Here is a 19,846-nt window from a genome sequence, read left to right as displayed (position 1 = left end):
GGGTCACAGCCTCCCTCGGGCTCTGCCGTGGGGTCCTCCCCGGGCTGCAGAGTGAGTGTCTCTGTCACTATTAACTTCCATGGGCCGCAGGACACAGTCGGCCTCACCACGGGCTGCAGGGGAATCTCTGCTCTGGCACCTGGAGCACCTCCTGCTCCACTGACCTGGGTGTCCACTGAGCTGTTCCTCTCACATATTCTCACTCTCCTCTCCTGCTGCAATTGCACAGTTTGGGGTTTTTTTCCCCGCTTAAACACATTATCCCAGAGGTGCTACCCCCATTGCTGATGGGCTCAGCCTTGGCCAGCAGCAGATCCATCTTGGAGCCGGCTGACATTGGCCCTGTGGGACACACGGAAAGCTTCTAGTAGCTTCACACAGAAGCCCCCCCCTGTAGCTCCCCCAAGCTACCAAGACTTTGCCACGCAAACCCAATACAGTGGCACTGGATGATTCTACAGAGGCTGAAATGTCTGTTAGGCCTGTGGCGTTACTGCCTGACCTACCCTCTCTTCCGGTGTTTTCCAGGGTGAAAAGACAACCTACAGCAAATATCACGGAACACCGCTGTACAATTTATGTAGTGGTGCCACGAATTCTTTTGCATGCTACTGGTGTAATTATGAATCTGCTGAGTTATTTCATGCTCTTTGAGACTATCATTGAAGCATTCTGGTGAGATTGGAGATTGTCATTTCCAAGAATGATTTTTATGGTATTTGCTTAATCTCTTGAATAGTATGCACTGGGCATTGTTCCTGAGAAATTATTTTCAATGCTTAAGAGCAGATGGTGTTTAACTGCTTATGTGGCGCAAAAAAAAAAAAAAAAACCAAAGATAGTGGAAGAAGGAAGACTTTACAATATGTACTGAATAGTTCGCAGATTTATCTCTGTCAGTCCAAATGGAAAAACTGGCACCAGCTAGAAGAAAGCACTAGCATTTCGAGAAACAAATCTGTCAATTGTTTTGGTTACGTGCACTGTAGAGATTTAACTACATTTGGGGCACTCATAAAATTAAATAGTGATAAGCTTAAACACTGCGATTTGTAAGTAACAGACCACTGGTGGTTTTGGATGCAATTTGCAAAGTTAATTTTGTTTACAAGAACTGAAGAAAAACCTCAGTTTCATGCTAGGCAGAAAAGGCCTCTCAACAGTTCCAAAGATTAAAAATTAAGTTACACAATATTTTAGTAGGTGCTAAATACTTAAACTAATCTGATTTCTTTAAAAAACATGGATTTCAAAGTCATTTACACGCTAGAAGCTGGATTTCAGGAACCACCTCACAGATGTGTGAGGTAAGAGATCGAGTCAGTAACTGTTTTTGTTCTTGTCCACTGGCACGGATGGAAATAATCCATTCTAGTAGAAAGAAGGCAGGCACAGGCAAAAATCCAACCAAGACAAATATTTAAAGGCTTATTGTAGTTTTTTGCAGTAATACGGCATGTAGCAGTTTTCCCAGTTAAATTGTTCAGTATCATTAGCAGAGAAGTACTAATTTCTATGCTGCAAATTTGCTCATATTAGCAACTTCATTTGAATAAAAAGGCACCACCCTGAAAGAGCTCAAAATCTAGCTTTTTGTTTTTTTGCTTACCCACCCTCTGCCCTCCTCCTATCCCCTCAAGCTGTCTTCTGTTCATGATGTTTTCCTGCTGTTTTTCAACACCTTTTGGACATACCATGTAACCTGACCCCAGCTAAATCCAGGTAATAAAAATTACCTTGAACCACACAGTCAAGCAGAACCTAAAAGACAGCAAGCTGGATATACAAGCATGATCCCTGTTTTAAATTTGCTTGTTTCTACCATTCCCTCACAAACACTAAACCATCATCTCGTTTGAAACAAACAGTGAAATAAAAAGTGGTTTGATGATTACTGATTCTTCAGTGAATTCGAAAAGCCCTGCCCATGACAGAGTTTTGCAATTTTAATCTATAAAGAATGTTAAATAGATTTGCTTTTACAATCAAAGAGAGTAGAGCGGTCAGAACAAAATGTACACATTTCCACTATTCACTACGGTGGAAAAGCTTCACATACTAGAATGAAAACAAAAATACTTACGGTGGAGATGGCATTGACCATGCCATTGGTGATTTGGTCTTGACGCATATGCTTCACTACATCGAACTGAGCTGCACGTTGCTTGGGGATTACCTGGTCAGCAATCTTTTTCAGTTCAGAGTTAAATTTTTTGAACAAATCTTCAAACAGGAGAGAAAGAAGCTGGAAATACACAACAATTGGATTAAGGGAAAAATTATACTTCTCCGGGTCTGGAAGTGGGGAAGGGGGAGCAGAAACATGTTTAATGTTTCTATGTTTATATTAATTGTCAGTTAAAAAATATCCTCTCTGTTTCTCAAATGATATTTTTCTCCTAAGTTTTTTGCCTCATTAAATTGAAATGCAATATTAGAGAAATTATCTCATAACAGAAAGCAAATTAAGCAGAAGAATGGTCTAAGCCTATGCATTTATCCCTACTTGGTTTGCTTTAATCCTTCCTTCACAATATCTTAACGTACCCATCCATCTCTGTGCTACCCATTTGCTGCTTTCCCTAATCTGCTACATTAGAATCCAGCTGATCTACTTCTTCCTTCCTTCCAAATGACACAAACTCCAAAACTTCCAAAAATTTAATACCCTAAATGTATAATCCTGAATTACACACAAGATGTGGTGGCAAGACCAGCTTCTGTTCTAATACTGGATGGAATAACTGCAGTAAATCAGGAAGTTTTCCTTGGAAGTCACTTGGAGACATTCTCCTATTAAAAGTGAAAAAGGCTGTTTAAAGTGCCTCTTTCCAGGAGCTACTTACAATGGACGAGACAGGCACCCAAGTGCCTCTGAGGGGCCCTCCAGGGAAGCAAGTCAGCAACGCGGAGTTTGGAAGCAGCGCACGGTTTGCAAGACTGGGCTGAAGCGCAGAAGATGCACAGTTACCATTGCTTCTGGACAAGCAGAACTGAGAGACATTTTTAGGGGCCCAGAGGCAACCTCTGCTCTTGACAGCTGGCAAGAGGTATCTCAGGCTACGTACGAAGCTTCCTCACTCAGATACACTTTTATCCTGCTCCTCTCTGCCAACCACAATCTATGGAAAACCAGTTACACTCACAAAGAGTTCACCTGGTTCAACACCTGCCATCCTTTTCTAGAAGTGCTACTATCTGGAAAGCATAATGCTCTTCCTCATGTCTCCCTTAAAAAAACCAGTTAAGTAGCAAAGAAGCTACTTAACATAGCTGAGTTGGAAAAAACCAAACCAAACTAAACCAACAAAAAAACCCAACCAAACCAGTAATATAACCCTTAAAAAATGCTGTAATTTAAGCCAATTAATTCCCGTATATGCATTCTAATTACTTCTAGGTCTTAAAATAGCCATAAAAGGAAAAGGCTACCAAAGTTTGTGATCTGACTTTTTTGCTTTCCAAGCTGCTTTGCTTCTGAAGTTTGCTCAACCTCTCCTTGCAGACACTAATAGCTTCCCAAAACACTTAAATCTGCATTACATGATACATTTTAAGTGTTCACAATGATTAGTTTTGCAAGTGAGCAGTGTAAATTCTAAAGCTTGGCAGTCCTGTCCTGGGACTCTATTTTACAGTGGCTCCCAGAGTCAGAAGAGCTAAGAACGCAGCAGCTACCACTGCCAGAAATGGCAGTTCCCAGTGTACAGAGCATTGTAGGGCTGACCAAGCTATGTATTCAGCCACCACAAGCCAAGACACTCTGGAGTCGGTTGTACAATTTAATTTCCGTATGAGCAGAATTAAACTGAATTTTAACTGTCTCCCATCAGAATAGTCCCAAGTTTTCCTCGCCTTTTGGAAACAAGAAAGCAAATGACTCATTGTCGCTCACTGTGATGGGCCACCAGCTTTCATTTGCTGTCCCCTACCTACATGCCCCAGCTGGGCTGACCAAAGCATTTGGTAAACGACACTGTAAAGCAGCTTACTAAATTATGAGGTACCGTTTTCACTGGCATCACAAATGCATTTGGGAATAAAAATAATACCAAATAATGCCTGGAAACTCTGACAGACATCTGATTTGCGATAAAATGCTCTCACTACCCTTCATGGAGAGAAAGCTTGGATTATCTTTGACAATCTACCCTAAAAGACATAAGGAACACCTAGCGTTCAGTCACTAAATTGTAAAGAGCCAGAGAAAACACACACTGTATGCTAACACTTGACAAAAATGAAATTTTATTTCCACTCTGGACAGAGAGTTTCTGATGAAAATTGGTTAAGTGGCTTTTTTTAGACCTGGCCTTGGCATGAGAGGAAGGTCTTGCAGACCCTCTTCCTCCTTCCGATGCTTGTAGTACCATTAACATTTACAAGGCAATGCCCTCTCACCACTGTCGAAAGACATCCAGTCACCTGCTCATTTAAGTGAGATTTCCATCAGAAATAAAAACATCTTTTATGAAGCATCATATTAGGAAGGAGAACACACCAGAGTCTCCAAAAAGTAGATTATGAGAAAAGTCTTTCAAAAGTAGGGAAAAAGTAAAAGGAAGGAATGTACACAGTTTTAAGATGTCTGATAGTCTGACAAGCAACCAGGTTGCTCAAAGCCTCATCCAGACTGGCCTTGAACACTTCGAGGGATGGGGTACCCACCGCTTCTCTGGGCAACCTGTTCCAGTGCTTCACCACCCTCTCCTGGAAGAATTTCTTCCTGATATCTAATCTAAATCTCCCCACTTTCCATTTAAACCCGTACATCAAGTACACCAACTTTCTACGATTTGCCAGTCTGAAAAGCATCATGCTTTGCTCATTTCACTCACAGACTCTCGGTCTCTAAGAGCTCTGACTATCTGGCAAAGCAGAATCTCACAATAACCACATTATTTAGGTCAAGAGCAAGAGATTAAAGAAAAAGGATGGAATGCCAGTGATAATATTCAATGGATTTTATAGTTAGTCCAGGGCCTTTCAGGCCGCTTCAGACAGGAGCACTAAAGAGCAAATTATATTTAAGAAAAAAAAAAAATACTGACAGCTCATCAATTGATTTTCATTGAAAATCCTAAGAAAAATTAATAAAGAAGTTAAGCTGCTGAAATACAGTTTCACCAATTAGCTTAATGTCAGAGAATTCTAATTAGGCGCCTTGAGATTGCTATTTAGCGTTTAAGCCTTTAGAGTGCCAAATTCTCCCTTTCACACAAACTGGTTGCAAAATTAAAGACATTAGGCAGCCTTAATTATATTATCAGAACAGCTGGGATTAGGCAATCTCTGAAGTCAAGGCGGTATTCTTTTGTCACAGGGTAGAAATCCCTTGCTTTCCAGGGTGCCGGATTTTGGTGCTGTTCCATATCTCACCCATACAAAGCAAGCTGCATTAGAAACAAAAAAAAATGAGGACAAAGAACAGAGTAATGCTTAGCAAATAATGAACACATTAAGGAAAGAGAAAAGGTAGGTGAAAAGATTAAGCCTGAAATCGGTAGGTTTTGCTAACACCTCAGCTGGCACCTGGCCTACCGAGCCTCTAGTGGCAGGAAGACTAAGAGAAGGCTCTGTAAACCAGCTTGGCTAGTGGATACAACTCTGTTATCTAAAGCTAAAGCACATTTCGTACTCTCTTGTCCCATGGGGTGTGAAATTAGCAGCTATTGTTTTCACACATTTTTATAAACACAATGCCTTTTATGTCTTTACATTGTTTAGACCGCTGTGTTTTTCTTCTCACATGGGGATGGTTTTTTTTTTTGCTTTATTCAAATTTTAAATCGACAGGATTTTTATTCCCAGAACATGCTGGCATTAAAAAAAAAATTTTATAAGTCAACCTTTTTACCCACACAAACTTCAGCTAAACTGGCAAAAAATCTCTACACTTTTTAGTTTGTAATCCAGTCAAATTAATATTACACTGATAACGTGGCAGAGGGGAATAGCTTGAAATGAGCTTTTAAAATATCACACAGAAGCCAGAACTACTCTTCATCAAGTGTTACAACACCCCCCCTGCATAGTTCTCCTTTATGTAGTAAAAATACACATTAGCTGTGTTATGATAATCCTCTACATTTAAAAACTCAGCCCAGTTAAATTAAAACAACTTTTGTTGTTAACATCTGTGCGCGCAGAGGTCTTTTTCTTACAGCTTGTAAAAAACTTTACCTGCTCTAATTTCGACCTCTGAAAATATTAGGAGAAAACAAACTCTTCCTTCAATCCAGTTGAATAAGAACAATACGATGCCAACGCAACAATTAATTTTACTGATTGCAGTCATACTGAACTACAGCAACAACATTACAGCAGAAACCAAATCATTGCAGCTTAAAATATTTGCCCCGTTAGAATATTACACTAGTGTCCTCTTCCTACTCCTTACACTTAGAAATAAATTCTGCTTCAGCACAAGACTAAAAGTTTGGTGAGCAGTTTAAATATTAATTTGAAGAAAACTTTTTTTTTCCCTAATAGGTTAAGAATTTGGTGTTTTTTCATTGTATTTGTGTTCAAGACGTCTTCATTTTTTCAGTAAGCTAGGAAGCAAAGCACATGTTTTTACTCTCCGACGATTGCACACGCTCTGTGTGTGTGTTCACATCTGCGCATGGAAGAGAGGGCAGGGTGGGGAGGAGAACAGGAGTAGGAGACAACATGCAAGCACACATCTTAAAAAGTACAGTAAGATGAGAATTCCCACTGGATACGAACAAAAAGAAACAGGTATCGTTACTTGTGCTGCAATACAGATTACATGGGGAGCCAAGATGCATAGTTTCTCCAACCCGGTGCATTACATACACTTCTCTGAATTTCTGATGCATCATCAATAACCAGAGAAGATACTGACTGCCAAAACTCCAACTTAACACAGAGCACAGCAAACAAGTCCAATCCTAACCTAAATTGGTTAACCAAATAACTACATGTGGAAAAGAAAAATCCATGCCATGGTATCTAAGCAGTTCCTTCACCTGACAGGTAATTCCCGCTGCATTAGCAGAACGTAGTTTGGCCAACGGCTGTGAACTGCCACCCTCTCTGCAAAACAACGGTTAAACCATTCCCTCCTTCACAGCCCTTTGTTACTGTTCCCACCTCCAGTGTCAAAGTTCTGCAAGCAGAGGAGTCTACACTATCCGTTTTCATGAGTTGCTCAAGTTAACTTTAAACCCTTTACGTGGTTAATCCATGCTACTCTAGAGCTAGAAAGGCAACTGACAACAAAAAAGCAATCTTATGGGCTTCTCCAAGCTACAGGAGGCTTGAGTGGCTGCCCTGTGAGCTCCTACACAAGCTGGGTTCTCCACAGTGGGCCAGCCTAGACTTGACACACAGGCACTTGGTCCCAGTTTATTCCCCTACCCAGTTGCTTAGAGGGGGGCACTGGAAGATGGATCTTACTGCTTGGCACTAACAGTGTTATAATGGAACTAGAACTGATGCCGTATTTACACTGTTCTGCCTTTTTATCTGGTATATAAGGAGGCAATACAGAAGTGAGGATATAATTTATTAAGTCTCAACTGGGGATGCATATCCTTGAGTCAACACAGAAAAACCAACAATAATAAAATGAGAGGAAAAACACTTCAATCAAGACAATAGGGATGCTGCTTATGATGGATCTTTTAGAAATAGATAGTCACAAAACCCCAAAAGAGCACTTTGCTCTGAAGTAAAAACTCACCTGCCCTGCCAACTCCAAACGTTTATTTCCATAGTAGTCTCTGTCATCTACTTTATTTTCTCCTTGAGCCAAAATTACTCTGCGCACCATCACTGCTGTGTATATGCACTTGGCACGAAAATTGAATTCCTTCACCTGTAAACAAACAAATAAAAAATACAAAAAACCCAGTGATGTTTCAGGATCAGTTCCTTAGTTCTTATTCAAAGATATCCATTTAAATCAATGGGCTGGCTGAGAAGTTATGAAAGGGGTATGTGTGCTTTACCCCCTCAAAAAACGCTGAGTAATATACATTAGTGAAACTGAAACACATAGCAAATGAAAACAAATCAGAATAAAGGTATAGGTCATGAGAGTAAGCTCCTGAACTAACAGATGATACTGCCTGGCTATGCAGAAATAATGCAGAGTATGGTAAATTCAGTGGTACAACATTTCATAAAAATACAGATTACTTTTGACTCAATCCAAATCTTCCCCTTTATTTTGAGGATGATTTATTTTATCTCAACTACAAAGCAAGCCAAGACCTCCTTCCCCGCCGACAAAGCCCACGCCATAAATAACCACACAAATCTACTCAAGTTTAAAAACCCCCAACACTACATACAAGAACATGGGTCAGAATAGTTGATGCTAGCAGCTCTCGTGCTTCTTCCATCTTCGTTTTCTTTGGGCCTCCCCACATCCTTTGCCTTCGTACTTTGTTTCCAATGTACTTCAATGCCTGTCAAGAGGGGGAATTCACTTGAGTTAGCATCAGAACTGTAATCTGTGCAAACATACAACACAGATCTGTACGTATCCCTCAGTCAGTGCAACTCCACTAGCCACAGATGATACACGCTCCAAGCAAAGTGCAAAATACCAAACACATAAGTGATGCTAATAAAAAAAAAAACTAGCTTGAAAACTGACACGATTAAATATACAATGTGCTGTATATGTTGATAACATTTGGAATGGGAAGTGGTGAAAGAGCATGATTATTACAATATTACACGAAAGGGGATTGCAGAGATATAGGGAAAAGGGTTATACAAATTTCAAAGATACCTAATTATTTACTTTGACTTTTCACCTCCAGTTCTTTTGTGCACTTGCTAAGTTCCATTCAGATATTAAACCGTGAGGTGTCACTCACTGTTTAACAGGCACAAATGCTACTGGGTGGCATCCACATCTGTCTCCAAGAGTACTTTGCAATGATTAATGGATTCTTACTCTCTTACCAACTGTCCAAGAAATGGAATCAATCTGCAGAATTCAGGATCAGAGGAGTCAAAGACACTACCTATCCAAGTCCATTCATTAAGTTCCCTCGAAATGAAGCCACGCCCCCATGCCAAAGAATTACCCTCTCCACTAAACGTCAGACTATCCTGTCCATCCGTGACCTTCTTCCCCAAAACAGCTCCTTTCTGTTAATTTCATTTGACACTTCTTGCACACAGTAACTTCTGTATTTCTGCTTTTATACTTTCCTGGATGCTTCACATTTCTCTATGTTCCTCCAGCGTCACCATTTTACTCTTCTGATTCTGGATTAGGAAGGCCTTCATCCCACCTCTAACCCTGAAAAGCCCCGAAAGATGCAAACTAGACAGACGTTTACTTCGCAACACTCAGCATTACACATGGAAAGATCCAGTGAAGTTTATAATGAAATAGCAGAAATAAGACTAAAAGCTAGAAGAAGATTAATATGGACATGATGGAAATGCTGCCAGCAAAATGGCCTGTGTTGCAGCTAATTGAAAAAGTACACGTGAGTTTTTTTTAGGATGGAGTGTGGCTGTTCCTGTGGGCTTTACACCGGAGATTAGAACTGGAGGAGAACACCTACTTGTGAAGAAAACAGTCGTGTTCACATCACTGCGGCTTCTGCAAAATGGGGCAGGCAATTCTTTTGTAAAAAAATGCACAACATCCTCAATAAAACCTCGTATTCTTATGGACATTACTACTTGGAGAAAAGATAACCCTGAGCTTCTGAAAGCAAAGCATTTCTTGACTTCGGGTTGTTTTCAGTTAGGCAATGAGAGCAACGCCTCACTTTTGACAAGTCCTGTCCCCTTAAAATCCCTCAGCTTAAAATAACCCCCAAAAAACAAACCTCAAAACACGAAGTGTATGTCGAGTGCTGACATAGCAAAGTGGTCAATACGCACTGTCTTTAGACTTTTATGGCCTCTGGCCATGTGAAAAGACACACCTGCATCTGTGTAAAAATCTGAGCTTTCTGGCATTCTTCCAGACTAGGAGCAAATGCAGCCATCACATGTTCCTCTGTGCCAATCATCTGTACAATCTCTTGGTCACTCTCAACACCCATGGCCTAGGAAAAGAAGAAAGACAGAAATAGCACAGGCTTTATGTTAACTCACTGACATTTGCTTATGCTAATTTGGTATTGTTTGTCTGCATTACTACTAAGCAAGAGCTAGTTCTTCTCTAAGAAACTGTGCCATCTGGCACTGGCAGCACATCTTCTAGCTATGGCAGAGCGCTAAATGGAAATCTTGATAAGCAGCAGGAACACACACACACTCTGTGGAGAGAGTCCTTTTCTTCACTGACGGGAGTCATGCTTTTTCTCTGCTCTTCCTTTTCTATGCTTTTTCTCAAGAAAAAAATAAATAGCAGGTAATAACAACCCTACATGTGCAACAATGAAAACCAAATCAGCATCTACAATAAATAAAGGAAGATGAAATTTCTTGGAAGATTACACATGGTCTCTTCCCACAAGCCATTTCGCAAACTCAGTTGGACTGTGATGCAGCACATCCTATCTGTGAAATGTTTACAATTTACCTCCTTTGCAGCTCTGCGCATTTAGAAGATGACTTCACTGCACAATTCCACTTGAGAGCCATTCCATTATTTCCCTGATCCTTGGACACTTTGTTAGACTTTATGCTGCGGAAAAGGCTTAATAAACTAAGAAAGCGCTTAACAGGTTTAGAAAAATCTCTCTATCAGTAAGTGTTTCAAGGTGGCAGCCAGCAGAGAAGGCCTTTGTGGATTCCAGATGGTGCTAAAGCTCCCCCTTCACACATTTGCCTGGAGCTCTGCCATATCAAGAAACGTAATAATCTCCCTAAACCTCTTCTGGCTGGGTTATAATACGTTTCTCAGAACTTTGTGAGGAAGTTACGTTTGCATTCATATTATTCTTCCAACTGCCTGCCACAAAGACCATAGTAAATAATGGCCCATGTAAACCCCCGTATTCTGATTCTCATTAAAAACTGGCAGTGTCCCAAAAAGTTACTTTTTCTTCAAATATGCACCAATACCTTCCCTTCTTATTGCCTTCATTGGGTGTCACTTTGCTTAACACCTAGCTAACGCTATCCCCTTGCAAAACCATTGCCCTAATGGTGACATATCCAGCTTTTTTCTTTCATTTCTTCTTCCTTTTTCAACAAAGTGGTTGGCTGAAGTTCCTTTAGAGTGAAAATGCCTCTTCACCTTGTGGTTTATTAAAAATTAAAAGCAGTGCAAAAGTATCACACACCCATAACAGTGTGAGAACATCCCCATTTTAGTGCAAAGCTCAGCTCACAATTCCACCACCTCGGACAGACTCGAGTGCCAAATCAAGACACAGTTACATCACCAGATAAGACTGAGCAGTTCATTCCAACTAAGTAGTCATCCTTCTGATCTTAAGGCTCTTTTCATAATGAGAATTTACCCGTGTGATATTACTGTAGTTCAGATCCCTGGTTTTCAAGTATTATTATGCTCCCTCACCCTTTTAAATAAGGTCACACAGTAGTTAAAAAACCTCAGCAGAGTAGTTAATAAAATCCCTCGTGATCCAAGAGCCAGACTCGTAGGAAGGTCTACAAAAGCATGAAATCTTCACAACAGTCATTTTCCATGTGTCTGGACTTAACAGCTGACCAGCAAACCAGTTTAGGAACCACAACTGGACTCATACAATGACTGCACTTAGCCTACGGAAGAACAAAATTTTATTAAGGGTATATTTGTGCCATTCTAGGCACCTATACCAGAAACACATTTACCAATGGAAGCTGATACCATCCTATTTTTGTCCACCAGGTTAGTTTTAGGATGGCAACCAGATCGTAAGAGTAATTTAAAAAATGAGTAAGTGTGTATGTGGGGAAGTCAACCTGCAGTTTCACTGTGCTCTTTCATCCATTAAAAAACAGAAAGCCACAGTAAATTAAAGAGGGTTAATGCTTCCTTCTAACTTGACAAATTCTCTGACAAAAGTCTGACAACAAAATAAGAATAAGACATATCATTACATCCATGTAGATTTTCTAGTTGGTGTTTGTAGCAGCAAACTCACTTGAGAATTCTGAAATTGTGTGTGGGAACAGCTGGCATCTGCCACCAAACAATATATGTTGGATTGCTGGGTTAAGTGTAAACTGGAGGAAAATAATTTATGAGTAACGACCTAAAACCTAGGCAAATGACTGAAAAAGGTGTGTGATACAACAGCCTAAAAGGAAGCCCATTTGTTCTCCTCTGTACTCTCAACAATCACGAGCAGGGCTGCACACACAAATCCACCTAAATGCAGCATTAACAGGTAGGTAACAGGCCCATGCTGGTATCTGATAGACTTGTAATCTTAACACTTCCTTTTTTAGAAAATTTGGCCCTGATGTTGGAATAGTACACTCAAAACCAATAAATAAATAATTTTTTAAAAAAGAAAAATAACCAACAAAAAAACCACCAAAGAAGTACTCCACAATTAGCCTGTAACATCACTAGAATAGTAACAAAATATTCCTGAGTTGTTGCTTGTGTTACATAAACACTGAGGACATGCAAAGGAGGAATGGGTCCTGTGCTTAAAGTGCTCATGATCCCAGGACAAAGCTGAGGGAAAGGGAATTCACATAAAAGCAAAGCAGGAGACAAGCGGTCTTGTTGATTTTTGATTGAAAGGCAATGCCACAAAGGAACAGTTTTACAGGAGGGTGGAGGGGAAGGAGACATTGCAAAGGGATAAGTTAACAGCAGCAGTGGAAGGATGAGGAAGGAGACGGTAGCAGACTGTTGAAGAGCACGGCTGAGAAGCTGGTAGTCAATGGACATAAGACAGACAGGTCAAAGCAAACAGAATATTCAGATCACCCTAAATTGAAGTGGGAGAAAGTGGTCCAACTGGGGTCAACCAATTCCTAGGACTGGGAAGGTTCCTTCTCCCCAAAACATGTGTGTGTGCACATACACATACATATGCGAGAGTGTGCAGGAGAGAGTGCGAGCCCAGCTCTTCCTCCCCCAGCTCGTGTCTTAATGATGATGTCTAGGCGTTTCCATGGCAGTTCCCTAGAATGTAGTTCTGCAGTCCATCAGGCTAAATTACAGAATGGAGACAGGCAGATGACTGGATTAAAAAGATGTCAGGGAAGTTCAAGGTTGACATCACAGACAGAATTGGTCTGTAGCTTTCATAATTCAAAAGATACGAGCTATGAAACTGCAGCCATGGGAACCAGAGCAAGACCACCATTCAGCTGTTCCTCCAGAGTTGCATCTTAACAGCTCCAAGCCTAACACAGGTTTGTAAAAATGAAACTTGACCTGCTGCTCAAATCTTTTGCCGCAGGTCCTAAAGCAGCTCCTCACACCTCCCAAAAACTAAAGATCCTTCACCTAGTGATTCAGGTCATAAAATTCAACGTTGAAGTGCCCCTAGGTTACTTATAATTCTCTTCCTTCCCCAACCAGTTTTGGTGCAGCAGGCAACCTTCGTTTACTTCAGTTGCCAGGACTCACTCGACTCTACCAAATCGAGAATGCCCAAAAGAAAAAACAGCCCTTACCTTGAAACAGCTCTGACGTCCTGCAACGTAGGGAGCTCCCTGCAAAAGCAGCAGCACCACCTCACCTGTATCCCTCATGTTTTTCAAGACAGAAACACCCTTAAGTGCTACACAAATATTCCACATCTCCTCTAACACTTATTGCAAACCTTAAACTTGCTGAGCCTCGCCAGGTAAAGCACGCGTAGCTCATAGCCTGCCATGTTCAAAAAACGCACTACGCACGGTTCACACAGCCCTCTGATCTGTGCACAACTGACACATGGCCAAAACAACGGTCTCCTGGGGTTGCCAGTCAACTCAGGACATCCTAAATACCATCCTGATTGCATGTGTGTATTAACTAATGAAGCAGTGTTACACAGTAACCAGGAAGCAAATTAGTTGTGTCTGTTTCCCATTACAAGGCAGTTAATGGCCCTTTAAAAACCTCAACAAATACATGTTTTGGGGGCAAAATCATTTAATTCATATGCCTACTTCAAACCAAAAACTGCATTTACATATACAGGGACTGCACAAATGCCTCTGTCACTTTGAAGAAAGGGTAGGGGGAAAGTGTTTCGGCTAACAGAGCAACAAAGCACTAACTCCCTCACATCTGAAGAGCAGATGCTTCGAGTCTGTCCTAGAAGACTGCCAGGAACATGCCTTTTGTAGTCTATCAAATTTCAGTGAGCTGTGGTCAATGTGCTAAACTTCACAACACCGCACCTTACATGCATTCGGCACAACTAGCTGTTAAATCTCCAAATATGCCAATCACAAAGATCCTTACAGGTCTGGATGGCAGAAAAGCAAAGCAGCAGAACAAGGTCATTCAGGCTTGCAGGTTAGAAGATATTATGGATAAGGATGAAATGTAAGGCAGATGCCCCCTTCAGGGTGACCCTACAAAATCCAGTCCCCCCACCTCTCCAGATTAAGGGACCTTTAGACCCACGCTATTTCCATCCCTCTCCACAGCCTATGCACCTGGGTTTCCTTCCTCACCATGAAAGAAAGGATGAGGAACACTGTATGTTCAGGTCTTGCTCTAGCATGCAGCTGTGTCCATGATTCATGCCTGAAACACAAATGTGCCTTTAGATTCCAGTTAAAGGGAGATCTTTATGAATGTTAGGCCTCAGGGCTGTCAGCGGGTGGTTCCTGTAGTGATCCCAACTTCACAGGCCTTGCTTTTGACAAAGGTGTTTAAGGGATATAAGTACACCCCCACTTTACAGTTGCAGTAGCTTTAAATCCACATTAGATCACAGATCTCCAAATACCTGCTTTCTATTCTCTAAAGTTGCAATGATTTTCTATACCTGATCTGCATCTTAAGTCACCTGCAGGAACACCGGGCTATTTAACACTACTGGGTCTAGAGAGTCAATCCAGAATTGACCAGCCTTCTCCCACCGACCCCTCTAGCTGGATAGCAGCCCTCTATCAAATACTAGTCATTTTTTTAGTCAAAGCACAGAGGTCTGTGGAACTTGGTTGCAGCTAGTCTGGGAGGAAACGAAGAGCAGTAGATCTTTGTCACTGCTTTCTCAGTTTATTTTTTAATTGGAAATTATACAAGCAGTTGCTACAGCTGAAGTTAAGGAAGCAAAGGCAACCAAAACTTGAGACCTTAGATTGCCTGTACAGCTTAACTTACAAAAAAGCAGAAGACTTACTAGTAACAAGGAAGACCCCGTGCTCCACACCCAAGGCTTGGGTCACGGCAGAAAGGAATTATTCTCCTTGCTTTTCCAAGAAATCTCTTATACTGCCACAGGAGAGAGCTGAGGCTAAACGGGAATCCCGAAGTTAGGGATTTTCCAGTTTCAAGGCTATAGTATCTGTAACATTGCTTCTAGCAGTTAAACAGAACAAAGTAATACTGCATTACAGCAATGCCCAAGAAAGATCAGACGTCGGTGCCTGCCTAAGAATCTATTAAAAAGACTACCTGTGATTTATAGTTTACAGCTGGAAACTTGTCAAAAGCAGACAGAAGATTCCTGATGTTCACATGTCATTAAAGGAAAGGTAAGCAAAATGACCACTCAGGAGCACAGTTAAGTGCCAGTCAAGAATGGAACATTCAGCATAGTTAAAATGGGTGCAGCTGATTTGCTACTGTAATAAAATCAACATAAATCTTTGAAAAGCACTACTGCCAAGAGCCTCTAACAACTAAAGCTTTATTCAACAACTAAATGAAAAATTATGCAACACTATCTAGAATATAAAAGATACATATAGGCAGGGGGATAATTATGGCAAGCACTGCCAGAAGGTGATCAAATAGTCAGTACAATGCTGCCCTAAGAACCCCCAATAACCACCTCCTCAGACTTAATAACTCCAAGCAGTTACTCTTCTGTGAGCAGGTATTTATCCATACCAGGAGGGGGTGACAAAATGTAATGAAAGTCTGTAAGTGAAGGTGGACTCCAGCTGTTTGGCACTCAAGCAAATGGATTAAGAGCCACGTTAACTATTTCCTGCAACAGAAAAGTTGTGAATTTAATCCTGAAACTTTCTTGTTCATTTCTGTCCACAAATAAATTTCTCAACCTCCTTTACCACTGGTCACTAAAACCAGATGATCTCCTCCAACTACTTGAAGAGATTAGCTTAATCAGAGATAACATTCGGTTCTCACATCTAAACTCAATTATTAAACTATTTTCTAGTACCAAACCCAAAGCACTTCCTACAGGAAAACCAATTCTCACAGTTCTCTATCAGCCTAAGAGCTGTGGTAATGCAGAAAAGCCTTTAGTTGCAAACACCAACAAAACCGCACTGCAGGCAGAAACTGTGTGGATGCTGTGAGCAAGTGCTGCCCTCTCCTGGCAATTTATTTTCTCGTGTGATTATCACCTCCCCAACCTCCTGTGCCATAAACCACGACAGTGAAGTCAAAAAGGGAGCTATAGGGTTGACTTCTATTGGTTGCTAGATCCAGTCAGAGGCGTTTTTGTGCCCTAAGCCACCTTCACTATGAAAAGTGCCTCCAAGACTGCTGCCCCATTTCCTTCTGCACACACAGTGCACCAGGCTGCAAGGCCACCGGCAGCAGTGAAGCCTACAGTACTCGGGAGGGCAGATCCCAGCCTAAGGCCTGGCCACCCTGCTGTCACCCCCTTCACTAGCTCTAGCCCATGGCTTGGATATCACAGACGGATGGGGCTCCCAGCCCGGCTGAACGGCTAGGGAGTAGTCAGCGTCACGCCTTCAGATGTACGTGCCCTTGGGTGAGTGACAATGAAAGAGAAGCAGAGGGTGAAAGAAAGCAGTTCTGGAGTTTCACAGGCAATGAGGGCCAAGGCATGACACTGTCACCAGCACAGATGACATGGGAAATACACCCCAGTTCTTGCCCAGAACCATGGGTGGATGCCTCTCACAGCCCTCCTCAGGCTCACCAGGGATCGCTTCCTAACTGCATCGCCTGTCCATCCATTCACTGCACCAGAGATACTAGGGAGGATTCCTGAATCGAAAAGGGATTCTGAAGTGAAAGACTGAGGCAAGGTTCATTCACACGGAAAGAAAGTAAACTGCCAAGAAATAAAAGCCACTGTAGTAATCTTTAAGGATTTAGGAGTAGGTCTAAGAGCTGCAAGACTCCCCCAGAAGCTACTGGGTTTGTTCATGGTTGTGACTGGGAGCCACGTCTAATGAGCTCATGGCTACGATGTGGCTCCCCTGTCTGACATGGTGTTGAGCTCCTCAGCAGGCCACTAGTTGGAGGGGGGAACAAAGCCAGAAACAAAGACCCTAAACACGTTTGCAATGCGTCTCGCAATGAAACCAAACCCCTCTGACTTTCTGTAGCAACGGGTGCACAGGCAGCAGTGCAGAGGGACCTTACAAAGCAGTAAGGGGGTGGCAGAATTTGTCTTGGCACAGCAATGCTGTCCTTACAGAAAAATGTAGCACTTCTGCTCTTTTTACTGTACAATACAGATGACTTCACAGGGGGAAAAGAGCTTGCATTCTCTAAGACCTGCCAAGTCCTTCTGTAAATACTAACTTCTGAGAGCTGCTGACAATCTTTGTTCTTGAGCTACAGTACAGTTGTTCAGGGTTTTTTTTTTTGCTCCCACCCCCAACACCAACAGCTGTATTACCTTAAATATGATAGCAATGGGAATATCTTCTGATAGTGTGTTATGCCTCAGGTAAAATCTTCCTTGTTTCACAACCATATTTGTTCTGCTCTTCTTCTCATGGGTGGAACTGAAGTTAAAAAAAACACCATTATGTCCAACAGAATGTTTGCACAGACATTCCTAGGATCTCCTGTATAAAACCTATCAAGCTTGAGCAATCTTTCAGCTGAATTAATTCCACTTTCTACTCTTAAGTTACATGCAAACAGCCAGACATCACCCCATAACTCCAAGGTAATGGGTTTATCACCTGTGAGGGCAAAGGGCCATATTCAACCTAGGTAGAAGTCTGTGTTACTCAAAATCATATTTGCATGCTTTTATAATCAACTTGGATGCAACCAGCAAGGTCAAACTGTGCACAGGTACTGTGGCAACAAGCATGATGAGAAAAAAAGTATTTTCTGTTGTACATTTAACTTCATTTAGGCTTACTGTGGAACAGTAAAGTAGCTAGGAGGCTGCTGGCAAAGAAAGAACCTTTGAAAGTCCTACCACTGAACAGTGACAAGCACCATATATACCACCACACAGCTTAAAAACAAAAACTCAAACAAAATATAAATAAAACTCAGTTGAGGATGAAAGGCCAAATTGAGACCACCTTAGCATTTTCAATAATTGTGTAGTACAGAAATAATTTTTTTGTTTCCTTCTCAATTGCCTTTCAGAGTTTTTACACCAATTTGTTTTAGAGAGTCAGACAGAAGGTTACATCTAATTTCCAGTAACTTCATGTTACTTGCCACAAAATGAGACCAAACAACATCAGTTAGAAAGAGCACTTTCTTAACTTAAAAATCAGAACTGGCTTTTCCTAGCCTGGGGTGAATCCTGGAGCACTGGAGCAAAACCCACTGATTTTTGTGGCAATACTGTACTACTTCATTTTTGGATTAACGTTTCAGAGTACAAAATGACAGCTGGAAGAGAGGGGCATTGAACGTCTACAGCTTTTTCCCATTAAACTATATTAGGAGGGAAACTACACAGCTACTTCAACTACAACCACAAACTTTTAAAGCTTTGGTTTTACCTCCTTTATGTGGCTGCAGGCATTTGCCATACCTGGTAACAGAAGCGCCAACTGTGCCTTTTCGATCAGCTTCCACAATGATTCTGTTTTTGGATAACTGCTCTTGAATAAGAATTACTTTTTCTACACCTTTTACAATGAAATAGCCACCTATTCGAGAGAAAAAAAGATCTTGTATGTCAGTACCCTTGCATTTAACTTGCCTCCAATATGCCTTTGAATATAAATTATTACATAATAAACAGTAAGTACAGAAAGGACAAAGCAGGAGAGTAAGCTCTCCCTCAAAAGAGCAAAGAACAAACTCCGTGTGGAGCTTATTACAACTAGGAAAATGTTCCACTAGACTAAAGCAAACTTTTCCTAAGATCACATAGTGGTCTGGAGAACAATTGCACCCTCAGCAAGTTTGCTGATGACACCAAGCTGCGTGGCGCGGTCGACACGCTGGAGGGAAGGGATGCCATCCAGAGGGACCTGGACAGGCTGGAGAGGTGGGCCACTGCCAACCTCATGGAGTTCAACAAGGCCAAGTGCAAGGTCCTGCACCTGGGTTGGGGCAATCCCAAGCACAAGTCCAGGCTGGGTGAAGAACGGACCGAGAACAGCCCTGAGGAGAAGGACTTGGGGGTACTGGTGGATGAAAAGCTGGACATGAGCCAGCAGTGTGCGCTGGCAGCCCAGAAAGCCAACCATATCCTGGGCTGTATCAGGAGAAGCGTGGCCAGCACGTTGAGGGAGGTGATTCTCCCCCTCTACTCTGCTCTCATGAGACCCCACCTGGAGTACGGCATCCAGCTGTGGAACCCTCAACAAAATAAGGATATCAACTGGTTCAAGCGAGTCCAGAGGAGGTCACAAAGATACTCCGAGGGCTGGAGCACCTCTGCTATGGGGACAGGCTGAGACAACTTGGGCTTGTTCAGCCTGGAGAAGGCTCCGGGGAGACCTTACAGCACCTTCCAGTACCTGAAGGGGCTACAAGGAAGCTGGGGGGGACTTTTTACAAGGGCCTGTAGTGACAGGGCAAGGGGGAATGGGTTTTAATTGAAAGCGGGGAGGTTTAGATTGGATATCAGGAAGAAGTTCTTCCTGGAGGGGGTGGTGCGGCACC

The 19,846-nt window shown here is 41.9% G+C and overlaps 1 protein-coding gene across 1 annotated transcript in view; it reads right to left on the bottom strand.

Moving 5' to 3' along the window:
• Positions 1-19,846, bottom strand: part of POLR3B (polymerase (RNA) III (DNA directed) polypeptide B) — a 74,679-nt gene that overhangs the window by 44,518 nt on the left and 10,315 nt on the right. The window contains exons 7-12 of the mRNA XM_010161987.1: positions 18,765-18,882; positions 17,655-17,763; positions 9,927-10,049; positions 8,322-8,438; positions 7,709-7,843; positions 2,084-2,245 (exon numbers count right to left, since the gene is read on the bottom strand). Of these exons, the coding sequence (XP_010160289.1) occupies positions 2,084-2,245; positions 7,709-7,843; positions 8,322-8,438; positions 9,927-10,049; positions 17,655-17,763; positions 18,765-18,882 (764 nt within the window). The remainder of the gene's footprint in view (positions 1-2,083; positions 2,246-7,708; positions 7,844-8,321; positions 8,439-9,926; positions 10,050-17,654; positions 17,764-18,764; positions 18,883-19,846) is intronic.

The sequence above is a fragment of the Eurypyga helias genome, unplaced genomic scaffold, assembly GCF_000690775.1.
Source record: "Eurypyga helias isolate BGI_N326 unplaced genomic scaffold, ASM69077v1 scaffold6832, whole genome shotgun sequence".
NCBI lineage: Eukaryota > Metazoa > Chordata > Aves > Eurypygiformes > Eurypygidae > Eurypyga > Eurypyga helias.
Note: the sequence above shows the minus strand (reverse complement) of the source record. Positions and strands in the feature narration are given on the sequence as shown.